At 44.5% G+C, this 26,868-nt stretch overlaps 1 protein-coding gene across 1 annotated transcript in view; it reads left to right on the plus strand.

The window, feature by feature from the left end:
* The window catches only part of PRKCB (protein kinase C beta), a 190,029-nt gene that overhangs the window by 95,854 nt on the left and 67,307 nt on the right, over nt 1–26,868 (plus strand). The window contains exons 7-8 of the mRNA XM_021686834.1: nt 4,593–4,689; nt 14,230–14,376. Coding sequence (XP_021542509.1) covers nt 4,593–4,689; nt 14,230–14,376 — 244 coding nt within the window. The remainder of the gene's footprint in view (nt 1–4,592; nt 4,690–14,229; nt 14,377–26,868) is intronic.

Raw genomic sequence — 26,868 nt, forward strand, 5'->3', positions numbered from 1 at the left:
GAGACCTGAAGGGAGGTGAGGGAGTGAACTTGTGGAAATCTAGGGAGAGATTGTCCCAGATGGCGAGAACAGCAAATGCAAAGGCCCTGAGGCAGGAGTATGCCTAGTAGGTTTGAGGGTCAGCGAAGTGACCTGTGTAGCTGGAGCTGGATCTCCAAAGGGGTATCAGTGGGGAGCAAGGACTGGCAGGATGAGGGGGCCTCGGGAGATCCCACAGGGGCCTTTTAGGAACTTCAACTTCTGCCCAGAGTAAGTTGAGGAGCCAATAGATGAGGACATCTGATTGACCTTTCACCATGTCTCCTTTGGTTGCAGAGTGGTGAATACTTCTTGCCTAGTGGATCCTGCCCATTTTCTTATGTTTAATCTCAGTCCTTTGATTTGGTATAACACGTGGCGTGTTATTGGATTGAAAAACAAAAAAAAAAAAACAAAAAACCAGACCTGAATCCAAAAGTCTTTCTTCTTTTCCCTAAGGAAATGTTTTAATGTTTACGGTCATAATTGCCACATTTCCATCATGATGTTTCAGATTCTGAGGGGTTTTTTTCCTTTCCTATTTCATTCTTTTCTTTGTATTCTTGCGAACAGACAACTATTGTATAATTGTTAACTTAAATTTATGTTTCTTTAAGCTTTCTTTTGTTATTACTAATAATGTCATTTTGGTCTTATTACAAATCCCACCCCTCCCCCCAAAAAACTAAGGCTTTGGAATCAGACTTCCTGGGTTAGAGTCTCTGCTCCTCCATTTCCTAGCTGTGTACCCCTGGGGAAGTTACTTTGCCTCTCTGACTCCTTTTCTCATTTGGAGATAATGGCAGTAATTATGTCCTAGGATTGTTATGATACTAAAATAGTTAATATAAGTGAAGCGCCCAGTGTCTGGTGAATAGTAAGCACTCAGTAAGTGGTAGTGATTATTATTAATTGAATAATTATTAGAAAAATGTAAATAAGAAAGCAGAATACTATCCAGAATCCCATTGTCCAGGGATAATCACTGTTGACATTATTAAGAGGTTTTTTCTGTGTGTATTATGTATGTGTGCATGTGTGTGTGTCTGTGCTCACATGTGTGTATATGAAACAAAAAATGAAATTTTACCATACATACTGGGTAGCAGCCCTCATTTTTCATCTAACAATGCATTATGAACACATTTCCTTATAATTCAGTAATCTTAGGCAAAATCATTTTCCTGTGGCCCGTTCTATAGATCTGCCTCAACTTACAGAATCATATTCTTATTATAAGATGTGTAATGCTTACTAGATAAATAATGCTACAGTAAACATACTTGCAGCAAAACTTCTGTGCATAGCTTTAATGATTTCCTAAGAAATTCCTAATCCTGGAATCCATGGCTTTGAGAACATATGTACTATTAAAATGTTGCCAAACTGTTCTGCAGTTTTTTTTAATTTACATTCTCACCAGTGCTGCGTGATACTTTTCATTTCACCCACACTCGTCAACATCTGGTATTGTAAATTTCAGATACAATGCAAAGATTATACATATTTTGTTACTAAGTATACATATTTACATAATTTCATTATCATACATATTTTGCTACTAATTATGTTGAATATTTTCATTTGTATATTGCCATTTGTTTGTATTTATAAATGACTATGTCCTGATTTTGCCTGTCATTTTCTTACTGAATTGTAAGAACTTTTTACATAAGATGGATCATAATATGTCTTTCCTGATATACATGTTGCTATATTCCCTCCTTTCATGTTGTATATTAATTTTGGTAATACGCATTTTTCTTAATGGTATACAAAACATTCAGTTCAACTCTAATCAATATAATAAATATCAGGTTCAACTGCCAGAAAAATTTCTCAGGGTTGTCTTCCAATTCCCTAATTGTTATCTGAATTATCCATCTTAGTGTTCATTGTCTCCAGTGGATTTTTAAATTTAGTAATTACATTTTCCTTCTGAAAGTAACCTTTCCTAATCTCAGATTGTTCCCTTTTCAAAGATGCATTAGCTTCTTGAATCTCATTAAAAGTATGAGCTAGATATTTTTTAGAATTTTCTCTCTTTTGGCAATAGTACTATTTCATGGGAGGTACTTATCTGATTTCTAATTGTTTCTCTTTACTTGACTGAGTTTTTCATACATCCTGTTATTCTTCTGTATCTGCCCATCCTTATAGGCAGATGAGCACAGGAATGATGAGTGTCCCAGTTGTAATTTTTCAAAATCAGACGAAGGGAGAGTCTTTTGTATTTTTTGGAATTTTTCTTTGTCAGAACAGGGATCCTGTTCCCTAGAGCCATTTTGGAAAGATCCACAGCTGGAAACAGCTACACAACAAACAGTCAGCCCTACTGCCCTATAGGGGCACATTTTCCCCATGTCAAAGTTGAAAGGGGTCCCTGCTTCTCTTTTCTAACAGACACAAGTCTATTCAGGGCAATAGGGACAGCACACTGGCTCCAGCACACATAGCGAGGGCACCGTGACATGTCCCATCCTTCCTGAATATGGATCAAAATGGGTGGCTGTCATCTAGTCCCTGGTGGTCTGGCCCAGGGTTGTTAGTGGGATTCTGTCAGGAGTCCCATTGACTGGTCACCGCTGGTCAGTCCCCCTTGATCTGTAGTTTCCAAAGTGGCTTAGACCATACATAGTTTCGATGGCACATGGTTGGGGCATTGGTAATACTGAACGGTACCCTGGCCAAGCTGTTCTTTGGCCAGTGCTCCTTCAAACCTTCAGATTACCACAGAGAGAAAGTCTCAGCCAGTGTTGCTGTACCCGTAACGTTCTTCAACTCGCGCTGCTGGCTAAGCTCCCATTTTAACAAGGAGGGGCAGACATTAGTCTCAGAGCCTTTGGTAAGTAACGCCGTCAACTTGGACTTGGGTCACTTTGATTTGCGTACGTTTATTTTTTTACAGTTACTTTCTACTTGTAACCTGTCGGCTTCCTTTTAAAAGTGAGTATGCTATCTAAAAAGGAGACGATATAATGAAAACCATGAAGTGGATCGTAATATCCAGATTTCGCAAAATCCACAAAGGCAAATAAGGTTTGCCAACCACTGTTCCGTGTTCTCTTACTATTATTTAATTTGTGGGAGCTCCTAGACTTTGCTGCTGTGCGGATAGCACCCTACTTGATTGCCAACAAAAATACAGATGTTCTCTTATTTTTGTATTTCTTTTGGAAATTGGGAAGAGGACAATTGACTATTTTTTAAAAGATTTATTTATTTGAGATACAGAGAGAGTGTGTGAGAGAGTGGGGGAGGGGCAGAGGGAGAAGCAGACTCCCTGTTGAGCAGGGAACCTGACATGGGGCTCGATCCCAAGACCCTGGGATCATGACCTGAGCCCAAGGCAGATGCTTAACTGACTGAGCCACCCAATGCGCCCTGAGGACAATTGAATATTAAATGTGGAGACAGATGTAGGGGTGTGAAAAATCACCTCTGCTTTGAATCACCTCTCCTCCTATTTTTAGGAGCTGCTTGAGGAAGTTTTGTGAATGGAGGAAAAAATCATTATGAAAATTGTGAATTTGGGTTAGGAAGTCTTTCTTTGGAAGTGAGGCGCTCCGGGATGTTTTTCCCTCTAGCGACTCGGATATCTTTGGGATGTCCTTTTCCTTCCTCTCTCTCATGTTACCCTTTGAGTAGATGGAAGCATCTTTGTGGTCAAAAACATACTGAAAGCCATCTTGTTTATTAGGATAATGTCAATATCCATAATGATGATGATGATTTCTTTTATCACTTGCTAAATGCCAGGCACTGTGCTTATCATTTTGCATGAGTCACCATGTCTCAGCTCCACAGTAATCCTATGAAAAAGACTTTTTTTTTTTAAAGTAATCTCTATGCCCAACATGGGGCTTGAACTAACAACCCTGGGATTAAGAGTTACATGCTCTGACTGCGCCAGACAGGTGACCCTGAAAAAAACTCTTGTTCCAATTTATAGATGAGAAAAATTGAGGCTGAGAGCCTAGCTAGTTTATCCAGTGACCCAAGGAGGCATGGGCAGAGGTGAGATTTGGATCCAGGCAGAGTTTGACTCCGGAGCTGGGAAATTAACCAACGAAGGGATACCATTTCTCAAGGGGTTAATACAGGGCACTTTGGGAAGGCGTCTGCAGAGAAAACAGCATCATGGAGACAAGGTCATAGTCATCCAAATGCTGCTGAGAGCCAGGATGCTGTGATCCATCGACCATGGGAGATCTTCCTAGCATTCTTTCAGAATAAGAAAGCACTTAGCAGACAAAAAGTAGTAAAAACATACAGAATGACTGAATGAGAGAACTAAGAAAAGTGTGTATGTGTGGAGATGAGAGACAGAGCCAGAGCCAGAACACTGCATAAACACAGATTATTAATTTTTTTCTGAAAACTGTGGAATAATTACAAAAATACGTAGCATACCTGGCTGCAAACACGTACGCACACACCTCCCCCAAAAGAAAAAACCCTCAACACATTTTTTTAAGGTAAAGCTGTCTATAGTCTTCCTTTCCTTATCCTAACTGACAAAATAATATCAAGTCAGGTCATGGAATTTGTCCTGTCTCCCTGTCTCCCTTTAGGTTTAAGTTGCTGAGCCAGGAGGAAGGCGAGTACTTCAATGTGCCTGTGCCGCCGGAAGGAAGTGAAGGCAATGAAGAGCTACGGCAGAAATTTGAGGTGAGCTGTCTTTCTTTCTCCGTCAGTGGGAAAGGTTGAGTTTGCCTCATATGCTGTGGCTCTGGTTATGAAAGGCCTTCTACCAAGGCCTTTCATGACTCTGTGCCTTTGCAATGTTATTCTGAGTCCCAGAAAACTCCTATGCATCCTGCAAAACCCCAACCAAGCATACCCTGCTTTGTGAAGTCATTCCTTCCTCCTTGTCCTCATTTAGATTTAGACTTTTACTCGAAAGTGCTCCTTCACTTCTCAGGTCATTTTTTTTTTTTAAGATTTTATTTATTTATTTTAGAGATAGAAAAGGGGGAGGGGGGAGCAGAGGGAGAGGGACGAGCAAACTCCATGCCAAGCATGGAGCCTGATGGAAGGCCCGATCTCACGACCCTGAGATCATGACCCAAACTGAAATCAAGACCCGGACGCTTAACCGACTGAGCCACCCAGGAGTGCCCCTTCTCAGGTCATTTTGATGGTAGCTTGGGCTGGGATGGTAGTAATGGTGAATGAAAGAAGTGGAGAGAGGAGTGCTCTATTTTGGAGGCTGAGTCAACCAGACTTGCTGAGAGATAGAATCTGGATTTGGATCTATTGGTGGGATGGTGCTATACTGTTAACAAATGGAATAGTTTGTGCTGGTGACTTCATGAAATACCCATGGGTATATCTTCTGAAGAAGAGTCCTTGGCCCTGACCTTGGGCTACAGTCTGGCTCTGCTTCTACTCCAGCTAAGCCCTTTCCCTTCTGGGGAGCCAATAGACCCCGTTTTCAGCTGTGTGAGAGTTGCAGACGCATCCCAGTTTTACAAAGAAAATGTTTTGGGGAAAATGAGTTTGAGTTCTTTCATTACATGTGTATTGAGTGATTTTAAAGTAGTTTCATAAGGGAAAACACATTATTTTCTTTGTACAAACTCAATATACTGAGTCTGATGGGAAATCATCAGTTCTAGATAAACAGTGTTGGCCTGCTAACTCCGAAAAAATTGTATAAAATAGCTAAAATGAAATAGATTATTATCATTGTTATTCAGCAAATAATCACGCAGGCAAATAAAAAAAAACTCGTGACCAGGTAAAGTTCTATAAAAGAGAGGTCCATGTTGACTCTGAGAACATATATAAGAGCAGGGGACAGGAGGACAGGGAAGGTGTCATTGAGGCGGCAATGGTGCAAGTTAACGGAGTAGAGAGGGGAAAAGAAAATTCCATTCAGAGAGGACAGCATGTGCAAAGGCCCTGTGGCAGGGACTTCTTTAGCAACTATGTGAAACTTAAAGAAGGCCAGTGTGGGTAGAGGAGAGAGAGCAAAGGGTAAGTTCAAGGTAAGGCTGTCATCACAGTAGTAGAAGGGCTGTGCTGGCCTTGGCAAGGATTTTGGCCTTTATCCCAAGATCCATGTTAGTTTCCCCCTCAACTTGACAGAAATAGCACTTGAGTTTTGACCCTTGTGTGTCCTCCACAAAAGCCAGTGGTGATGGGTCTGACCCAGGGGGCTATCCCTTCCTGGAAACAAGTGGGATGAACACATTGGCCTTGAGCTTATCAGCCATTTCTCCAGTGAACTTGATAAGGGAAGGTTATTCCCATAGAGCTGGCTCAAGCCCCAATGAGCTGGAAAAAGGACATCCCACGCAGTGGAGCCAAGAACTGGACACTCTTGATTAGTCCTTCCAGAGAACACCTTCCATCTCTTTCCCTCAACTTTTTGATGAAGCTGTGCCCATTTGCTGCTGTGTTAAAAATGCACTGCTGTGGGTAAAAAAAAAAAAAACCAAGGCCACTCTTTTCTCATATAAAATGGCGTCTCAGTTTGCAAAATGATTTCTTCCATCCTAGGGCAGCCGGGGTGACATTTCAGGACACCAAGGAGAACAGTTCCTACGTGAACATAGCGTTTGTCGGGGCCAGTTATTGGCGTGGAGTAAAGGACTGTTTTATCTGCACGTGACAAAATGCAGCCGTTTATTTCTAGCGAGAGCCCGCAAACGCTTGTTTGTGCCTGAATTATAATTGCTCTGTACCGTAGTTGTTGATTAAAAAAAAATGTTTCCAACAGACCGAAAATTGTTCTCAGACACACAGAGAAATTTCAGGTGACCTTGAATGTGAGAAATGTAATCCCTGTGCAATAACCAATTAGCACCCAGAATGACTCAGAAATTACTTTCAAGCCTCTTAATGTGGAGAAATTCTGAGTGACGGTAAAATCGAGCTGCTGGCCTTGGGGTAATAGAATTTCACGGCAGGGTGAGCTTGGTACGGTCGCTGTCCGTGGTGTATTTCAGAATGTTCCAGTTGGCTCGGTCTGGTGGGGGGTGCGGGCTTTTGCCTGACCACGGGCTTGTCTCTGGGTCAGTGAAGGGAAAACTCCATTTGGGATGGTTCAGAGTGGGTTTTCAGACAGTCTCAGAATTTTCTTACATCATACAGTGCTTCCTCTGGGCCATTTATTATTTTAAGTGCTCCAGAAATATTAGCATATTTAACCCTTGCAGTACCCCCTTGCAGGTAGATACTATTAGCATCCCTGTTTTTCTTTTATGGATGAGGAAACGGAGTCCCAGCAAGGTTAAGCAACTTTTTACCATCCCAGAGCTAGCTGCTCATTATCCTGGGTTGAGTTTCCCCAGCAACAGACCATAAGGATTCAAGTGCAAGTAGTTTCTTTGGGAGGTGATCCCAGGAAGCGTCATTGCCGAGAGGGGAAGAGGAGGTGTGTATCATGAAGCAGGTTAGCACCGTGGGCAGCTGGGGTTTAAGCATGCCGGAGAACTCTGGGAGTTGGATGTGTGCCTGGGGGGCGCCAATTGGGGGGCACGAAACTGCAGTATCATCCACCAGCTCAACTTCTGTTGCTGGCTGGTGGCTGCTTTTGGGGGAGTTCCCTGGCCAGCACTTGTGGGCTCGGCTTGCTCCTGCAGCCAGAATGTGAGCCTGCAGATGGAGCTGCAGGTGTGAGCGGTAAGGAGCCCCAGGTGTAGAGAGGAGAGCACCAGGGGGTCTTGGCCGGACACCTGGTCTCATCTGTGCAAGTGAAGCCCTATTCCACTCAGGTGGTTCAAGCTCCAGGCTGCCCAGATTTGAATCCGGCTCTGCCACTTTCCTGCTGGGTGACTGTAGGCAAGTTACTTTCTCTCTCTGAGGCTTTGATTCCCCATCTGTAAAATGGGGGAAGCACATAGCTTCTTAGCTTCTAAGGTTATGTGAGGATCGAATGAGATAATGCATTTAGGACAGCGTCTGGCGCGTCATAGCATTCAAATGTCAGGCCATTGTTGTCATTACCAGCTTCCCCCTTGGAATAAATAGAGCTCCGACCATATTCCTTCTGGGCTTTGGAAGAGCCGGTTGGGGATCGGGAGGGATCTGTGGGGGCTCCAAGCCTCCTGAGGTCTCACCTCTGCTGCTGGGTACTGGGGTACCTGTAGGAGCCCCTCTTAATTGCAGAGGAGTCTGTAGTTGAAGCCAGGGCCGTCACTAATCATCTGAAATGTAGCCCCGGAGACTGGGTCCCGAGGCACCTCTGCCCCCCTGCAATGCAGTCTGGAAAGAGGCAGGGCTCCTTGTAGTCTATTTGCTTTCTCTTTGAGCACCGACTTCTAGGGCTCCAAATTGCAGACATAAAGAGGCAACCATTAGTGTATTCCTGTTTCTGAAGACATATCCAACCCAGCCCGATAGAGGATCATTTTAATTGGGGACTCAATTTTAAAATGTTTGGTCTTTGATGGAGTACCTGCTAGGCCTGAGGGTCCTGGGGATCAGGAGGCTTTCAGAGGGACACAGGATGGGCTTCTTGTCCTTCAAAGGTTCACTGTGTCGGGTCACAAACCCAAATGTTTTCAGGAGCCAGGCAGATAACAAGGAGGGGAAAAAGCTTGGTGTCAGACAGTAGGGTGTGGTGGGGACTGCGGTAAACTTGGGAAGTCCAAGATCAAAGCCCCAGCCTGGTCATGTTCTGGTGGGAGCCCCCTTCCGGGTTCCTAGATGGCTCTTTTCTCACTGTGTCCTCACTTGGTGGAGGGGCTGAGGGACCTCTCTGGGGCCTCTCTTATGAGGGCACTGATCCCACCCATGGGGGCTCCACCTTCATGACCTAATCCCCTCCTACAGGTCCCATCTCCTAATGCCATCACCCTTGTGGGGTAGGATTTTAGCATGTAAATTTTGGAGGGGAAGACACAAACATTATCACCTACATGGGGAGACACAAACACTATGGCTTCGAAGGGGGTCCAGACATCATAGGTCTATAGCCTATACCTATGGAAAAAAAGAAGCAAATTCAGAGGGGAGAAGTTTGCTCGCAGGACAGAGGGATGAAGCTGGTGGCTACTTGCTGCTCCTTGAAGGACAGAAAAAAAAATTTCCACGAAGCAAGGCCAAATGGAGAAATTGGAAGTTGAAGCGCCTTACTCATGCTTCACCAGCAGGCTGTACTGGGACCTGGGGTGTCCCCCTGAGGGCCAGGATGAGGGCTGGGGACCAGGGGATGGTCAGGATTTGGATCCTCACAGGTTGGACAGTGCAGTGTGTGGATCAGGTGGGTCCTGAGTCAGGATTCAAAGAAGGTGGGAGATGTGTTCCTAAGGCAGGGAAGATGGTAGGGCGGGGAGAAAGGCCGGAATGTGTTTGACAGCCTGGGCAAAAACTTGGGGGCCGGAACGTAAGGATTTGGGATGATGGAAAGACACGGCCCAAAAAAGGCAGTACAACTTCTGTCTTCGGCGCTTTGCTTCTTTACGATCTCCCTGAGGTGCTCATGTTGCTCAAGTTTTAACCACCGGCTCTATGTCTCTGACCCCCCCACACCTCTGTCTCCAGCTCAGATACCATTTCTCAGTCTCAAACCCACAGAGGCCATTGCTTTCTGGGTATGGATACTTGGCTTTCCCAGAGACACTCAGATCTCAACATATCTTACTACGAAGCAACTTGACCATGTGTGTTCACAGCAGCTTTGTTAATAGCCCCAAAGTGGAAAGGACACAAATGCCCATAAAGAGGAGAATGGATAAACGTAAACAATGAACAGCAAGACAAAGGGGCAAACTACTGACTCTTGCAACAGCACAGTTGCATTTCAAGAACAGGATGATGAGCAGAAGCAACCAGATTCAAAAGACTACTTCTTCCATAAAGGGAAGCCTGTCAGACTTTGACAAATCTTCACCAAATATGTGGGTTTCCCACACCCAGAAATTCTCCAGTCCTCTGTGGACACCAACCGGGTGTCCTACAATTGAATTCCCAGATGACACCTGGAGTTAGAACAGACCCCACAGGTTAAGGCCTCAGTCCCAACAAGGCTGCCCTCACTTTAGACTCCAGTCACAAATGGTGGGTTCCCAGGTCACCCACACTTCTGTCTGACTTGCTACCAATCAGGGGTTCCCACTATACCTCCTCCTCAGATTTGATAATTTGCTAGAACGGCCCACAGAACTCAGGGACACACTTATTTCTAAGAACTGGCTTATTGTATAAAAGGGATATGATAAAGGATACAGATGAACAGCCAGACGAGGAGATACATAGGGTAAGGTCTGAAAGGAGTGTGGGAGCTTCCTTCCCCCACAGGGTTGGGATTCACCATTCCGGAAGCTCTCCAAATTCTGTAGTTCAGGGATTTTTATGGAGGTTTCATCATGGAGGCATGATTGATTATTAACTCAGATCTCCAGCCCTGGGATGGGGCTGAAAGTAATAAGCTTCTAATCGTGGTTTGGTCTGTCGGGTGACCATCCCTCATCTAGGAGCCCACCAAGAGTTTCCTCATTAGAATAAAAGATACTCCTATCAGGAAATTACAGGAGTTTTAGGAGCTTTGCATCAGGAGCCAAGAGCAGAGAACAAATATATATTCCTTATTATGTCACACTCTGTGATTCCATTTAATGAAGTTCAAGAACAAACAAAACTGACCTATGGAAATAGAAATCAGAACAGAGATGGTGTTCGTAGGAGGCAGGATTGGCTGGGAAGGGGCACAGAGAACTATCTGAGGGTGATGGAAATGTTTCCTCTCTTGATTGGGATTTGGGTTCATGGGTGTATACATTTGTCCAAATTCATAGAACTATATGCTTAAGATTTATACATTTCAGTGTATCCAGTGTAATTTTTATTTTTATTTATTTTTAAAGATTTACTTATTTATTTGAAAGAGAGAGAGAGTGCACGCTTGAGCAGGGGGAGGGGCAGAGGGAGAGGGAGAGAGAGAATCCTAAGCAGACTCCGCACTGAGCACGGAGCCCGACATGGGGCTCACTCTCATGACCCTGAGATCATGATCTGAGCCAAAATCAAGAGTCGGACTCTTAACTGACTGAGCCACCCAGGCACCCCTCCACTGTAATTTGTGAAACACTAATTACAAAAAGAAGAAAACTGGTGGATGCTTTGTCAGCAGCACAAATGGGATGACAACAATGAACACGCACGTTCTGAGGGAGAAATAAACCTTGCAGTGTATGCCACTGTGGGGAGGGGGGAGCCTCAGCATACCCAAAGTCAGGCTCTTCCCACTCTTGCCCACACCTCCAAATCTGCCCTTCCTCTGCTCCTCCTCTGAGTGGGAAGTGCCACCATCCTGTCCTCCCAGGTGCTCAACGCAGAAGCCAAGGACTTGTCTTTCATCCCTTATCCCCCTCTCCCAGGCTGCACCCAGCTCTGATGAGTCTACCTCCAAATCCATCCACTTTGTTCCATCTGCATCACAGATACCCCCGAGGTCGGGCCCCACCATCTTGCACCTTGATGACTGTGGTCATTTCTTTCTGGTGGTTCTCATACTCACCTTCTTCAAATGGGTCTCTTCGCTGGATCCAGGGTGATCTTCTAAATGGAATATGATCATGCCATGGCCTCCTTAAAGCCTTTTTTTTTTTTTAAAGATTTATTTATTTGGGGGGGCAGACAGAGAGGGAGAGAGAATCTCAAGCAGACCCCTCTCTGAGCTCAGAGCCCAACACAGGTCTCCATCTCACGAGCCTTAGATCATGATCTGAGCGGAAACCAAGAGTCAGAGCTTGACGACTTTGCCACCCAGAGACCCCACCCTAAAGCCTTTCACGCTCAGAATCAGCTCTGACCTCTTAAGACTGTTTACCTGGTCCTTGTTGCCTTTGGGCTGTATCCCCTGCCACATCTACCTTGTACTCTGTGCTCCAGCCAGTCTAAACAGTGTTTGCTTCTTCAAGTGTGTCCGGCTTTCTGCTCCATTAATGCTGTTTCTGCTGCTGACATCAAGTTGTTTACCTGGAGAACTCCAGAATATCCTTGACACAGGGTGGGGGACCCAGTCCCCGCTGTGGGGTAGATTCTTTGAACATCCAAGGTTGTTTTTCTCCCTGATTGATCCCCGGCATCTAGAGCATCACCTGGCCTGTAGCAGGTACTCCATGAGTATTTTTTGAATGAATGACTCTTTCCCAGTATTCAAAACCCTGAAAAAATGTTTGTTGCTTCCTTGTCTTTAAAAGACAACTGAATAGGGGCAGCTGGGTGGCTCAGTCGGTGGAGTGTCCGACTCTTGATTTTGGCTCAGGTCATGATCTCGGGGTCCTGAAATCGAGCCCCGTGTTGGGCTCCGTGCTCAGCATGGAGTCTGCTTCTCCCTCAACCTCTGCTCCTCCCCCTACCTCTCTCTCTCTCTGGAATAAATAAATAAAATCCTTTAAAAAAAAAAGACAACTGAATAATAAGACAACTGTAATAGCTGCCATTCATTGAGCACCTACTATGTGCTAGGAATGGTACTAAGAACTCCGAGATACATTCTCTCATGTCCTGATCTCCATTTGCTTGAACAGGTTTAGAAAGGTTCATTCACCAAAGACAAGTAAGTGCCTACTCTGCTGGGTACCGGTCTAGACACCAGGGAAAGGAGAATAAGACAAAATCCTTGACCTCATGGAGCTTATGTTCTAGTGTGAGGACAAAGACGAGGAATTAAGAAATAAGTTAATATTGGGTTTGTAGGATTGTGATAAGAGATATGGAGAAAAATAAGTAAGGGGAATGAGGATTGCTGAGAGCTTCTGCATATTGGTGTTGGGAAAGGCTGTCTTTTTTTTTTTCCCAGGATTTTATTGATTTGAGAAAGAGCAGGGAGAGGGACAAGCTCAGTGCAGAGCCCGATGCAGGGCACGATCCCACGACCCTGAGATCGTGACCTGAGCTGAAAGCAATCTGACGCTTAACCGAATGAGCCACCCAGGCGCCCCAGGAAAGGCCGTCTTACCCGAAGTGAGGAAGCTCTGGGAAAGAACTCCAGGCACAGGGGACAGCAAGTGCAAAGGCCCAGGGGCAAGGGCGTGTTTGGTGCTTTCAGAGAACAGCAATGAGGCCAGGGCAATGCAAGGAGAAGAGATCCAAAATCAGAGAAGGTACAGAGGGGCTGGGACATCTCTGGCCTTTGGCCTTTTCTCTGAGAGAGATGCTGAAGTTCAGGATGTCTGGGTGGAGGAGTGTCCTGAGCTGATAACTCCCTCAGGATAACATCACTTATCCACACCAGAGTCAGGATTCTAGCCCTAGAGGCAACTCCAGGAACAAAGTCTTTCCTGGTGGCTGCAGGTCTCACTGCTGACCTCCTCTTCTTTCCTCATTGCAGGGAATCTGCTACCATTCTGAGTCACTGTTCTGCTGCTCACAGCAGCGAGACCCTCCCCCACTGCACTGAGGACCGACATGGGCCTCACCATCCACTTATCCACAGGGCAGGAAGCCGTGTTCGTTGTTGGGGAAGTTGCGGAGATAGAGTCTGCACCTTCACAGAGCTTCCAGTGTGTTGGGAGAACAAGGGAACAGTTACCATCCAGTATAAATGGGAAGTGAGACAGATGAAGGAAACAAATAGGGACACTTAATCCAGACAGACAATCAAGGAAGCCTCCCCTGGGGAAGTGAAAATGTGAAGCAAGGGGAACTCGTTTGGCAAGGAGGAGACAATAGCCATCCCCAAAGCAGCAAGAGCAGGTGCAAAGGCCCTGAGGTGGGACGTGAAAGGAGAATGAATCTGAATTACAGGGAAGGTCCAAGAAGTGAGGAGGTTGGAGAACCTGGTCATACTGGGCCATGTAGACCAGTGAAAGCACCAAGGGCTTTAGCCCAAACCTAAGGAGTCACAACTGAAGCATTTTAAGCAGGTGGTGACTTGGTTGGGTATGAAGAAGTGGAAGCTCACTCTGGTTGCATGCAAAGCCGAGTGAGGCGGGAACCAAGGTGGGCTGTCTAGGTGCAACATGACAGGTGGTGGTAAAGATGGAAGGCAGGTGAATTCTAGAGACAGCGAGGAGGAAGAAAAGACTCTTCCCCATGGTGGCTGAGGCATGATGGGTAAAAGAGAAACGAGGGTATCAAGGGTGGCTCCCAGGTTTCGGGCTTGCAGAGCAGATGTTGGCCATGCTTTTCATTGAGATGTGGGTCAGGGGAGGGGGTGAGCTGCAGGAACCACAGCTCATGGCAGGTTCCTGTGGCTTCTTCCAAGGGCATCCTCAAACCCTAATGATGTTTTCTGTGTGTTTCCTCTGCCAGAGGGCCAAGATCAGTCAGGGAACCAAGGCTCCAGAAGAAAAGACGACCAACACCATATCCAAACTTGACAACAACGGGAACAGAGACCGAATGAAACTGACCGATTTTAACTTCCTGATGGTGCTCGGGAAAGGAAGCTTTGGCAAGGTACGGTATGGCGTGGGGGCTGCACCCACTCCAGAACGACAGGTAACAAGGCAGGCACATTTGCTGTTCATATGGGGCTTACATTCCAGCGAGGGAGAGAATAAAAAGGAAACAGACACTACACTACAGTTTGTAATGAAAACTGTGAAGAAAATGAATAGTGTACTGTGGGCCACGGACAAATCAAGAAGAGATCCACTTAGACCATCAGAGGAGGTGAACCCTGAACTAGCTATCCATGCCAAGAGCTAGGAATGAATGTTGCCAGCAGAGAGAATAGCAAGTGCAGAGGTCCTACGGTAGAGAAGGGCTTGGTACCTTCTAGGGACCATCAGAGGGTGTTGGGGCCAAAATGTCATGAGCATGGCGAAATTGTAGGATGTGAGATTGTAGAGATGGGCAGGGGCCTGATCCTGCAAAGCCTTGTGAGCTGTGATGAAAAGTTTGGATTTTATCCACTGTGCAGTGGGGAGCCATTGAAAGTTTTTGGGCTGAGAAGTGACATGATCCGATGTGCCTTTTGGAAAAGATCACTTTTGCAGCCAAGAATGGAAACCATTCCTTTCAGAGAGCAACGGATTTGAAGGATGACCTGGGGACTCGTAGAGTGGTTCTGGATGCTTTTATAGGTACTAGGAGACACTGTTTTACTGAAGTCGAGATTGTGTTATAAGTGTTCCTGAGTTGTTTAGTGTTGTTTTGAGTCTTTTAATCCCTTGGTGTGCCATAAATATGTCTCATATAAATCTCATACCATGAACTCAAGTGTGCAAAAAATATAAATTTCTTCTCCATCTCTGTAGCCCAAGCCCCCAGTCTGGGACTTTTCCTGGAGTTCTTCTTACCTGGCTCCTCCCCTAGTCATGTGAAACCCATTCACAAATCCTAACAGATCCTTCGCCAAAGCAGGCCACGCATTTACTGACTTCCTTCTATCATCACAAATGCAGCCCTAATCTAAACCCCACATACCCCCTGGACTCCTGCAGAATTTCCTAATCCTGGCTTCCCTGCTTTCACTCTTGTTACCTGTAATCAATACACTTCCATTTAGCAGCGCGAGTCATTTTGTCAAAGTTCCATTAGGTCAAGGCACTCCCCTGATTAAAACTCCCCGATGACTTCCCATCACATCAAATAAATTTCATACTACATTCTTGGCTTACATTGCTCTTTACAATCTGATCCGGGTTCTCTGCCCGGTGACTTCTTTGTCTTGCCCCTGTCACCCACAGTGTTCTGGCCAGGGTGGTCCTTGGGTTTTTGAAACATACAAATCTCCTTTCTCTCTTACAGCTTATGTGATGCTATTTCCTTTATTCTTTGCATGGCTGGCTCTTTCCTGTAATTCCCATCACAACCTAGACAACACCTCTTCTGAGAAGTCTTCCCTAACCACTTCCTCAGCCATGCATTCATTCCCCATTATATTCTGCTCTCTCTTAGCAGCCATCACCAGGTAGTATGTTTTGTTTTTTGGTTTGTCTCTCTTCTAAGAACCGAGCACTGCAAGAGGGGGACCTTCTCTGTCCTATTCACCAAGGTACTTCCGGTGCCTATGGATTGCATCCATTCAGGGCCTGGACAGAATGCACGATTTTCTCTGTCTATGAAAGAATAAGGGATCTGAATGGTGGCCCCGAGTTTGCAGAGCTTGGGCACGAAATGGGAATGACAGCAGGAATACACAGCAAGATTACTGAGAAGATCTCTAAAGTCGGTGATAGAAGTGGTCCATGCCTCTGTGTGATTTTTGCCAGCACCTCTGAGCAGCTGGGTGTGGACATGGGGAAGTGGGTGGCAGATTTGAGCTGAGGGGGAGATTAGCAAGATCAGTGAGCCAGAAGGTTAATAGGGAGTCAAGGATTCTGGGAAGAGAGTTGCCCACTGCAGATCCAACAGAACCTTCTAGTGAGTGATCAGTAAGAGTGTATTGGATAAATGAATAGAAATGGCATCTAGACCAGGCTGGAAAGGAAGTCAGAGAAGGAAGAGGGTCATAACCTCAGGTGGGAAAGACGGAGTCTAGAAACCGAGGGATTAAGAAAACAAACGGGTGAGGTCAAGAGATTTAAAGTGCTAGGAAGACCAGGGGCATTTAGATTCCAAAGATGGGTGGGTTGCAGTGATGATAAGGATGGACGTGGCCTAAAGGAAGAAGGGGTTCTAATTATATGGGCCTGTTGGGGAGTTTGTAGAAATTAAATTATATTTTTAATAAGTGACGTATTCACGTGGTTTGTAATTAAACTTATATTGGAAGGATAAACATTGAGACATCTGCTCCCACCCAAATCCACACCTTTCTGTGCCTGGTCACCGCAGCTGCGCTCCAGAGGCAACCATTCTGTTCATTTAATTTGCATATTTCTGGTTCCCATGTGCTAATTTAACACATATAAATATGCATTTTTACTCTTGTCCTTGTTACCTCAAGGGTTCGCATCCTCTACACAGAGTTCTGCACCTTTCCGGTCACTTAACAACATAGGTTGGAGAGTTTTTGATTGAGGAATGGAAGTGCCAGAAGGATCCTATGGAAAGGATCAGGACTGGGAGGGGGGTGGAGAAGCGGGAGAATGGGTCATCAGGGAACAGTGAGGAAATGAGAGCAAATAGATCATATGTTTCCATGGAAGCCGTTACAATAATTGAGATTTCTATTCCAGGCTGGGGATGTGGCCTCAAACAAATTACAGATGAGAACAACAGTATGTCATGAAAGCCATACAGAATCACAAAAAACCTCGATAATCCTTTAAAACAGAGTGTAATCCTTTGCAACTCCAGCGTTGCCCACTGTGGTTTTAAATTAATGTGGTTTTTGTATTTGAATGCCTGCTTTGAACATCCTGCAGTCTTGCTAGGTGTAGAGATCGATCCGCTTAAACAGCACACCACAGCACGGTAGTGGCTGTCCTCCTTGCAAAGAGGGGAGAGATTGGTCTTTGGGGTGATGCCTTCACCCCTCTCCTCCCCCAGGCCCGTTGGATCAGATCTGGCCTCCAAAAATGTGCTCTTAAGCACCGTCATCATTTGTGGGGCGACTAGGGAGTGACACGTGCCTTTTGCTAAGACCTGTGGGAATAAAACACGGCGAAGTAGGCGTGAAGGCCGTTGAGTTCCAAACAAGTAAGCCCCATTTCAAAAACTCTGAAACGAAGGACAATTTGGAGAGTTTACTTTCCTGAACAGGTAGGAGTGTTTACCCGGAAGTGTTATCTTGCCAGAGCAGGGGCTCTTGGCATGTCTGGCTTACTTACAGATCAATGCCTTCTAGAACTTTTGTAATGGAGCATTCAAATGTATCGCTCATTTATTATTTAATGTTTGTTTTTCTAGTTTTATCCCTTGTGCTCTATTTTTTTTGTGTATTCATTCATTCATTCATACTGAGGTCTAACTGCCATATAACATTAATTCCAGATATACAACATAATAATTCAATATTTGTATATATTGTGAAATGATCACCACAGTTGATTCTGATTAACACCGGTCCCCATCCAGAGTTAAATTTTTTTTCTTACAATGAGTTTTACTCTCTATTTTTAATGATCCCTTGAATCTTTGTCTTCAGCTTTACCAACCATTACACTTTTCAAGAATTCAAACTCTTGGGGCGCCTGGGTGGCTCAGATGGTTAAGCGTCTGCCTTCTGCTCAGGTCATGATCCCAGGGTCCTGGGATCGAGCCCCACATCGGGCTCCTGGCTAAGTGGGGAGCCTGCTTGCTTCTCCCTCTGCCTCTGCCTCTCCCCCTGCTCATGCTCTCTATCTCTGTGTCTCAAATGAATAAATAAAATCTTTAAAAAAAAAAAAAAAAAGAATTCAAACTCTGTGGTTTTCAAGGGATTACTGGAGATAGAATTATGCTCCAAATATATAAATTGGGCAACTACGTACTGCCCCAATTGATTGCATGAGTGCACTTTATAAGGTAAACACAGTAAGTACCTGATAAAGTCTGTGGAGAGCACAAATACAACTCTCTACATCATAAACCTGAATCTTCGAATCCAAAGATCCTGCCACAGTAAACATTTAATTAATGCTAGTATTGCCTGCCTTCTGAGACTTCAGATGTGCTTGTGATTTATATGACCCAAATCATTTTGAAAAGTTATGCTGAGAAGTTTGAATGGAGACTCTTATTCTTTTATATTCCTGACTCTTGCCTATGGAAGGTCCTGTGCTAATGGAGTGGGGAGCAAGAGAAGGGCGGGTGTATGCTGTGGTGGACATAGATCTAACATAAAGAAGTTCAAATCCAACAGCACAGAAGTCTATGTGAAAGATGTATCATGGAAGATGATTGGTAATAGAGAAAAAATGAAAATCATTCAAATGTTCATCAATAATATGAAAGTTAAATATCTAATGGTATATCCATGATACATTCAAAAGAATGAGGTCTCTCTTATCTCTGTCTGTCTGCCTGTCTGTCATCATGGAAAGATATTCATGACACAATATCAATTAAAACAGAAGCAAATCATAGAGCATTATGATTAATAATATAAAATGTAATGTACATAGAATAATTATTTTCATGTAATACACTCATGGTCCCTACTCTCATTGAACTTTTCTCCCAATATTTTATTATAAAGAATTATTTTTTTATTTCTTTATTTCTTTATTATAAAGAATTATACAGTAACATCCATAATACCCACTACCTAGATCCTACAATTAGCATCTGACTGGTTCTGCTTTATCACACATCTATCCGTCTGTCTGTCTCTGTCAACCCATTTTTTTTAAAGACATTATTTATTTATTTGAGAAAGAGAGAGTGAGCACGAGCAGGGGGCAAGCAGAGTGAGAGGGAGGAAGCAGACTCTCCGCTCAGTGGGGAGCCTGACGTGGGGCTCAACCCAAGGACCCTGAGATCATGGCCTGAGCTGAAGTCAGACCCTTAACTGACTGAGCCACCCAGGTACCCCACTGTCAACCCATTTTTAATACATTTCAAAGCAAGTGGCAGACACTGCTATACTTTATCCCCAAATGCTGTATGTATGCAATATCATTTAACCAGAATTCAATATTTGATTTTGGTCATTTTTAAGGTAAAATTTACACACAACAAAATGTACAAAGCAGTGTATCATTCTGTGAGTTTTTTAAAAATGCGTACTTTAAAATGCAGTGGGGATCTAAACATTAGTCAGGACATCACACTAATAGATGTAACGTGCAACTGTGGTGTTTGATGTGCACTGTGAGAGCCTGCGGGGGTGGGCTTTGGCCCTAGTTGGAAGTCAGTGAAGGCTTCTGTGAGAAAGTGGCTCTTGGGCTATATCTGAAGGATGAGTTAAGTTAGCTTCACAAAGTGGAGGCGGGGGAGTCGATGAAAATCTCAGAAGGTCTCCTCTTCCTGACCCCACCCTCAAGCCAGCTTGGTTGATCTGTGTGGTGGGCAGGGCACCTGAGCTCCTTTAATAGTTAAGGTAGATTCACCTGCCGTAACAAGTAGACCCCCCAAAAGTACACTGGCTCTGACATAATGGAATCTTAATTTTCATTCATGTCATAGTCTGAGATGGTTCCTGACCTCACCCCACTCTCTCCATATGGTGGTTAAGGGACCCAGGTTCCTTCCATCTTATATGACTCCATTAATCTCTACTGCCTTGTTTTTGTCTACATTCAGAGGGCGGAGGGGGAGAAGTATGGAGGAGGTGCAAGCTGCTTCTTGAAAGTCTTGCTTTGGAAGTGGCACCCATCACTTCTGCCTACACTCTATTAGAATTTAGTCACATGGCCATGCCTCAGTGCAAGGGAGGCTGGGACAACAATTTTGGTGGAAAAGCTAGTAGCATCAACCACACTCCCTACTTTTCAGCTCTGGATGGAATTTTTCTTGGGGACACAAAAGACCTTCTGAATTGAGCCCTCAGGACTCCCAGGTGATCATGATCCACAAACAAAAAACTTCAAACTCCTCTTTCTTGGTGACATTTCCTTGTGTTCAAATCATGGAACATGCCAGGTGTTAGTGCTGCTTTTCCTGAAGCATAGCATAAGCCAGGAATAAATCAAGTAGGAAGAAGTCGGCAGCTTATGAAATTAAAAGGAAAAAGTGGAAAGTCCTTAGAAACTGGGCGCCCAGGTATAGCTGTTAAGTCTTCAAAAAGTCCCATCGAGGTCTGTTGCTCTGTATGCATCTAAGAAGGTTTAAAGTAACAACCTGAGAGGTGAGACACCATTCAGCTTCCTCTCTGAGTGCTTGACTTTCCTGGAATAATGCCCAGGAGGTTGGTGACATTGGTGCCTGAGTGTCACTATGGAGGCTACTTGAGGGTTAGGAAGCCGCCCCCTCCAGTAAGGTACCCCTAGAGACGTGGAACGTTTGTGTCACTGTCCAAGGTGCTGATGTCAATCCCTTTGGCTCAAAATTCAGACTGTACAACAGCATTGAATATAGCCTTGGCCAAGTTTCCCAAATACTTGTTCATTCATGCACATGTTTATTTTTTTTTTGTCATGTATATACCTCCTTACTATCTTAAATATTTTTCTTTAAATAGATTTAACTTCCTTTTCTTCTCTTAGCATTGCCTTAAAAAAAGAATATATATAAAATCACAGGCTTCATCTACCACTTGTATATTTATTTTAATACATTTTAGGAGAATTTATTAAAAGAAGATTGCTTTTGTCCTTGTACTGCTGATGGTACAAGTACCCCGTTTTGTGAAAAACTGTCTTAAAGATCTTATGTTCACACAAGAATTTGGCACTTCAATTACTATTGTTATTTTTTAAGAACATGAGGTCTTTCGCTTCTTTTTTCTGTGCATATCTGGAAGGTACAGAAAGTGTCTGATCTTCCCTGTCCTCCACGTCCTTTCCTTTAGATGAGAAGCATGCTCTATCCTTAGAAATCCTTAGAAATCTTTCCTGTGATCTTGACCCTCCCTTCTCCATTCTTTCCTCACTGAATATATCCAGAGACTGAAACTACCCTTTTGAGATTTGCTGTCTCCACTTCCTCCCCACCCATGCCATATGCTTTTGCACTATGACTTCTACCCTCAGCAGATTCTGAAACACAGATTTCTCAGTTTTTATCAGTGATCTCCTGGCTTCTTCCTCTCTGGATCTGAGCGCAAGGCATGGTCGCTACTTATGACAGCAGAGGGCAGACATGAGGGAAAGGAACTGGGACTGAGACTGGAACCCACGCCCCATCCCCAGGAGAAGTCCTCACTTTTATAAGCTGCTCGCCGACAGGCATAATTAAGGATTCGTTCAGTTGGATAAGTATTTATTGAGCAGCTACGATGTGCCAGGCATTCTTCTAGGTGCACAGGAAATGGCTGTGAACAAAACAGACAAAAGTATCTGCCTTCATGGGACATCTGTTCTATGGTGGTGATGATGGTGATGATACCGTCTAACACTTGAGTCTCTACTATACGCCAGGCTCTGTTGTAAGAGCTTCTATGTGTTGGCTCACACTTCCGCTATAGTGTGGCTGCTGTTATTCCCATTTACAGAGGAAATGAGAGACAGGACATTAAAGTAACTTGCTAAAGTCACACAGATGGTCAGTGGCATTTGACAGACCGGGTTTTGTTTAGATACATGTGCTCTTGATTGCTTGATACTTAACACCTGCATTCCTGGTCCCAACAGTGGTCACCTCGACACGTCATGGGCATATTCTAGGAGGTTAACAGTGTTCCCTCTTATTTTTTCATTTCTCCCCTCTCTTCTTTTTCCCCTCTGAGTATAAACAGAGTTTGTGTGCCTCGGTTGTACTCTGAGCCTCTGCCATTAGACAAAGTGCATGCCCATAGTGATGGAAGGCTCCAGATTGCCTGCTCTTCCCCATCACTCTGCCTGTCAATCACCTATCCATGTGCAGATGCTCATGGGACCTGTGAGCTATCACAGGGATTCCTGAGAAGGCTCATGACAATGGACTCCCCCTTCTAGCCCTGCCCTTCTCCCCTCTCTGTGGATCTCGGCTGGTGGGATCCTCCAAGCCAGGGGAGGCATCTCTAGTGTGTGCAGTAACTCCTCAGCTGGTTCCTTTTCAGCCCTTGACCTCCATTTCTCCTGCACCCACTCTTCACCCCCTCCTCCCTCTCCAATTCCACACACCCCATCCCCATTGTCTCCAACTTTGATGGAGCTCATAGGAATTGCCTGGGACCAGGCTATGGATTTACATGCATTACATCATATGAATTCTCACCTCAACCATGCACGGTAGTTACTGACATTAACCCTATTATATGTACATGGACGTTGTAGATCACAAAGGTTGAATAGCCTTCCCAAGACCACACAGCGGGAAGGAGGCAGGACCAGGACTTGAAAGTAGGTTTTGTGATTCCTGTTGTATCTTTCCATCTTGGACAGCATTTGTCTCTGCTTTAGGGTCCACTCATCTCCACCCAACTGCTAGTCTGGTCTTTTTTGAAACAGCAGTTTCAAAACTGCTACAGAGCTGTTTAATGGCATTTGTGGGTCCCTCCTTCTGCTGTGGAAAAAAAGTTAAAAATGGTATCTTATGTGACTGCATTGGGATAAGGGCAAATATATTAATATAATACGTTAAAGCATTTTCTTCAACCTAAAAGCCTATTTTTTTCTTGTGGTTTTAAAAGAAATTAAAACACTTTCATGAGCCCCTAAAAAGAGTGTGTCCCCCCCAGGACTGTGATTCATGTGCCTGCTAAAGTGGGTGCCAGTTGCCAACACAAGCACCCCAGCCCTGCATCCTCAGCAACCTCTAGCCTTCTCTCGCTGAAAGCCACCAGCGTGCTTAACTAGCATGAGCTTCGGGTTTGTGCACAAGAGAGCAATCCAGAGCTCCAAGCCCCAGACTATAGTGTCTTCTGCTGGAACCAAGCACAGCCCTGAGTTAAGACAGGAAGAAATTGCCTGAGGAAATTAAAAAACAGTTTCGTTCAAACCCGTAACAAAGGCCTTTCCTAAGTCATTTGGAGCTCCTGATGTGGGAGTCTTTCCTAATTTTAATCTCATTAGGGATATGGAGCCACACACACACATACGCGTACATACATTAGACGTGGTTATATAATCCTACAGACAAAAGCACTTTCCTTTCCTTGAACCTGCTTTGCTATCTTCTTGCACCATATGGTGAGTTCCTTTATCATATGGTTCACAGACAGCTCAAAGTCTTTGCTACCTGTTCCCTTAATCCTCTTCCAGGGAACCTTTTGACATTTGCTGTCTGATCTTGGATTCCTGCCTTCTCTTTGGTTCTCTCCCAATGATGGCACCTCCCTCCTAGCGCCCAGTCTTTCATATGCAATTCTGATTGCAGCCTATTTTTGCCAACTCATCTTGCCGGATCCTGGCGAGGTCCTTCCACCTTCCTGATGTTTCTATGTCTCTCATCAGTGCAATTACTTGCTCTTCTTCCACAGCCCCTACCTTCACTCCTCAGAAGAAAGTCCATTACCGAACAAGATGTTACAAGGGTCATTTTCCCTGACAAAATTACTGATGTTGAGGAAAAGGAAATATCTGGAATTCAAGTTTTCTAAGCCTCTGCCCTGCTGCGAGCAGTTTGTCAAGCCAGAGTGAGCAAAGGGGGTCTTTATTAGGAAGACGTGGTGTGTTTCCATGCATCTCATCAATACCCAAAGGCAGGAAGTGCAGCCGGAACAAGGAAGCTTCCAGGAAACCAACAACCATGGCCTCCATCTTGGGAGTCCCCAGGCTGCCATCCCTGCTTCTTGCTCCCATCTCTCTCAATTCTCAATATCTAGTTCCCAAATGTAGACTCTGCTGGAATTTTAAGAGAAGCTGATGGGCCAGTGTGGCTCAGGGATCCCTATGATCCAGTGAAAGCTATGGCCACAAGGAGTGAGGTCGCTTTTCCAGCCATCCATCAGGAAGCACAATAGGAACAGACCCTCTGAAAGAAGAGGTGCAATGGGCAGTTTCTCTAAGAGAAGAAAGGAAATTGCTAACCTGTCTGGTGCACAGACCACAGTGGGAGTTTCTTTTAAGTCTGAGCTTTCTTGAACACGTTGCCTGACGCTTTGGGAAAAATAAGGCAAAGTTAAATCGAGTCCTCCTACCAAAGGGTCAGCTAGAGCCTATTAACATGGAAACTCTGTCTCGGGCAATAATTCATGGCCACTGGTCCAATTACTGGGCTGTCACGGTTCCTGCCACCCTCCGCATATCCATCTAGACCGCATCTTTATGCGCTCCGCTCGTTCAGAAATGTACAGTCCTGTTAAGATGAATCCCTGGTTTCTAAAAGCATAACCCATAATTTTTTCTACCACAAACATCATAGCAGAAACCTGTAGGTTGTCATTACCCAACACCCATGGTAAAAATTGTGGATGCACAAAGATGGGTAGTTAATAGGATTAAACATAGTTTGTCTCATTCCCCGCCCCGCCTCCTCCCGCTCCTGCCCAATTCCACATTATGTCCTGACCTCATCGAAAACCACTGCAGAGATTGATGATACAGTTTGAGCATTGAGAACTTGTCTAAATGTTTGGTATGCTTTGCTCATGGAAACTTCACAACCATCTTCCAAGTGGGTACTGTTGTTAGCTCCATTTTACAGATGAGGAAGTAGAGGCCAAGAGAGGCAAGAGACTTGCAGATTCATGCAGCAGTGGATGCAGACTCACACCCAGGGAGTCTGCCTCCTGAGTGCGTAACCACTAAGCCACACACGGCCTACCTGCGCTCAAAGTGCTCCATTTCTGCCTCGGAGAAACCCGGTTCCCTGTTAACCTGTAACACCACCAGCAAAGGGAGGCTTGTGCAGCCAGGGCAGATCAGATTATAGAGAAACAGGCTTCCCTTGTGCAACCTGATTGTTCAAATCAATGACGGACCCTTAAGGGTTTCACTGCATTTTCTTTTAGTAAAAGGCATCAATTATTGGTTTGTTTTCCCCAGGAACCATCTAAAAAACAACAACAACAACAAAAACAGTCAAATTAAATCTGCTTGTGTTTTAACCATCTAGCCTTGTCAAATACAACATATGATTCAAAGACAATTGATGGAGCATCCATGTCACGAGTATTGATTTTGTCTCAAAAGAACACTACAATAACTAGAGTTGATGCCTATCAATTTTCATTAACGAGTCTATGATATCAGTAATTAGAAGTGAGACAGCCCAGGGTTTGGAAATTTTTGCATTTCTTATTACAACCCAATTAAACAAACAAAAAAAATTTTAATTAAATACAACTAAACATCTTCATTGAAAACAATGAAGGAGCTAGGCATTTCAGGTTTCAGTCTTATTCCCCACTCCACCCTCCCCATCCCCAGTAGTGGCTGTGAGTCATTTCTTCCTCAGTGTAGTGACATTTGCTTAACAATAGCATGCCCTGAGCTGACTAGGCTAAAAGGATCTCCATTCGAAACTTCCTTTCACACTTCCTGGGGCTCTCCCTGCTAGTGGGCCATGGTTCAACTTGATTAAATCTGAGGCGTCATTCGGCTTCATTTTAAAAGGCTTAAATCTTAGCACCTGTTAACCTGACCTCTGATCTGAAATTTCAGCTAATCTCCCCCATTATCAACGTCCTCCCCACTAGAGCGGTGCATTCGTTACAATTGATGAGCTTGGGCTGACACATCATTATCACCCGAAGCCCACAGTTTACATTAGGATTCACCCTTGGTGTTGTACATTCTGTGGGTTTGGACAAATGTATAATGACATGTATCCACTATTATAGTATCATACAGAATAGTTTCCCTGCCCTAAAAATCCTCTGCGTTCCGCCTATTCATCCCTCCCGCCCCCCTACCCCCTAGCAACCACTGATCTTTTTACTGTCTCCATGGTTTTGCCTTTTCCAGAATGTCATATAGTTGGAATCATACATATGTAACCATATAAAGAGATTTTATTTTAAATACGGAAAGCCTTACATAATAAATCATGAAATAACCAAGTTGTAGCATCTGAGTTGATCTGCACGCTGAGTATCCCGGCTCTTATTTTTTGTCCAGCCAGCTTGGAGATGGTACCCACCAAGTCCTACCCTGATCCACACTATTAATTCCCAATTAACATCTTTTCCCCACTGTATCACTTTTCAATTTTTCCTGAAGTACTTCTTCAATTAGCAGGTCTCCCCAGTTGCCAGAAATCATTTCTAGACTGTTAACTTCCAGTTTGCTGCTGGAGGCAAAGGCATTTGATTTCCCCCAAATCACATGACTTCATATTCGATTATTGTGACCACCGTTAAAAATAAAACCTAACACACATATGTGCGGACATAACACGCTTAGGAAATTTGATCCGAAGTTTGAACAATAAGAATACGCTTTGGATGGTCAAAATCGGGGCCTTCAAGATAACCTAGAGCATGTTAGGACATCTTCGCATCTGGTGGAAGTTGAAATGTTGGGAAAACCCCAAAAGGCTCCCGGCTCATCAGCCATGGCGAACACAGTGCCTTCAGTTCTTTCTATCTGAGAAGCTCTTCACATGCCTTATGCC

This window comes from Neomonachus schauinslandi, chromosome 5, assembly GCF_002201575.2.
Source record: "Neomonachus schauinslandi chromosome 5, ASM220157v2, whole genome shotgun sequence".
Taxonomy (NCBI): Eukaryota; Metazoa; Chordata; class Mammalia; order Carnivora; family Phocidae; genus Neomonachus; species Neomonachus schauinslandi.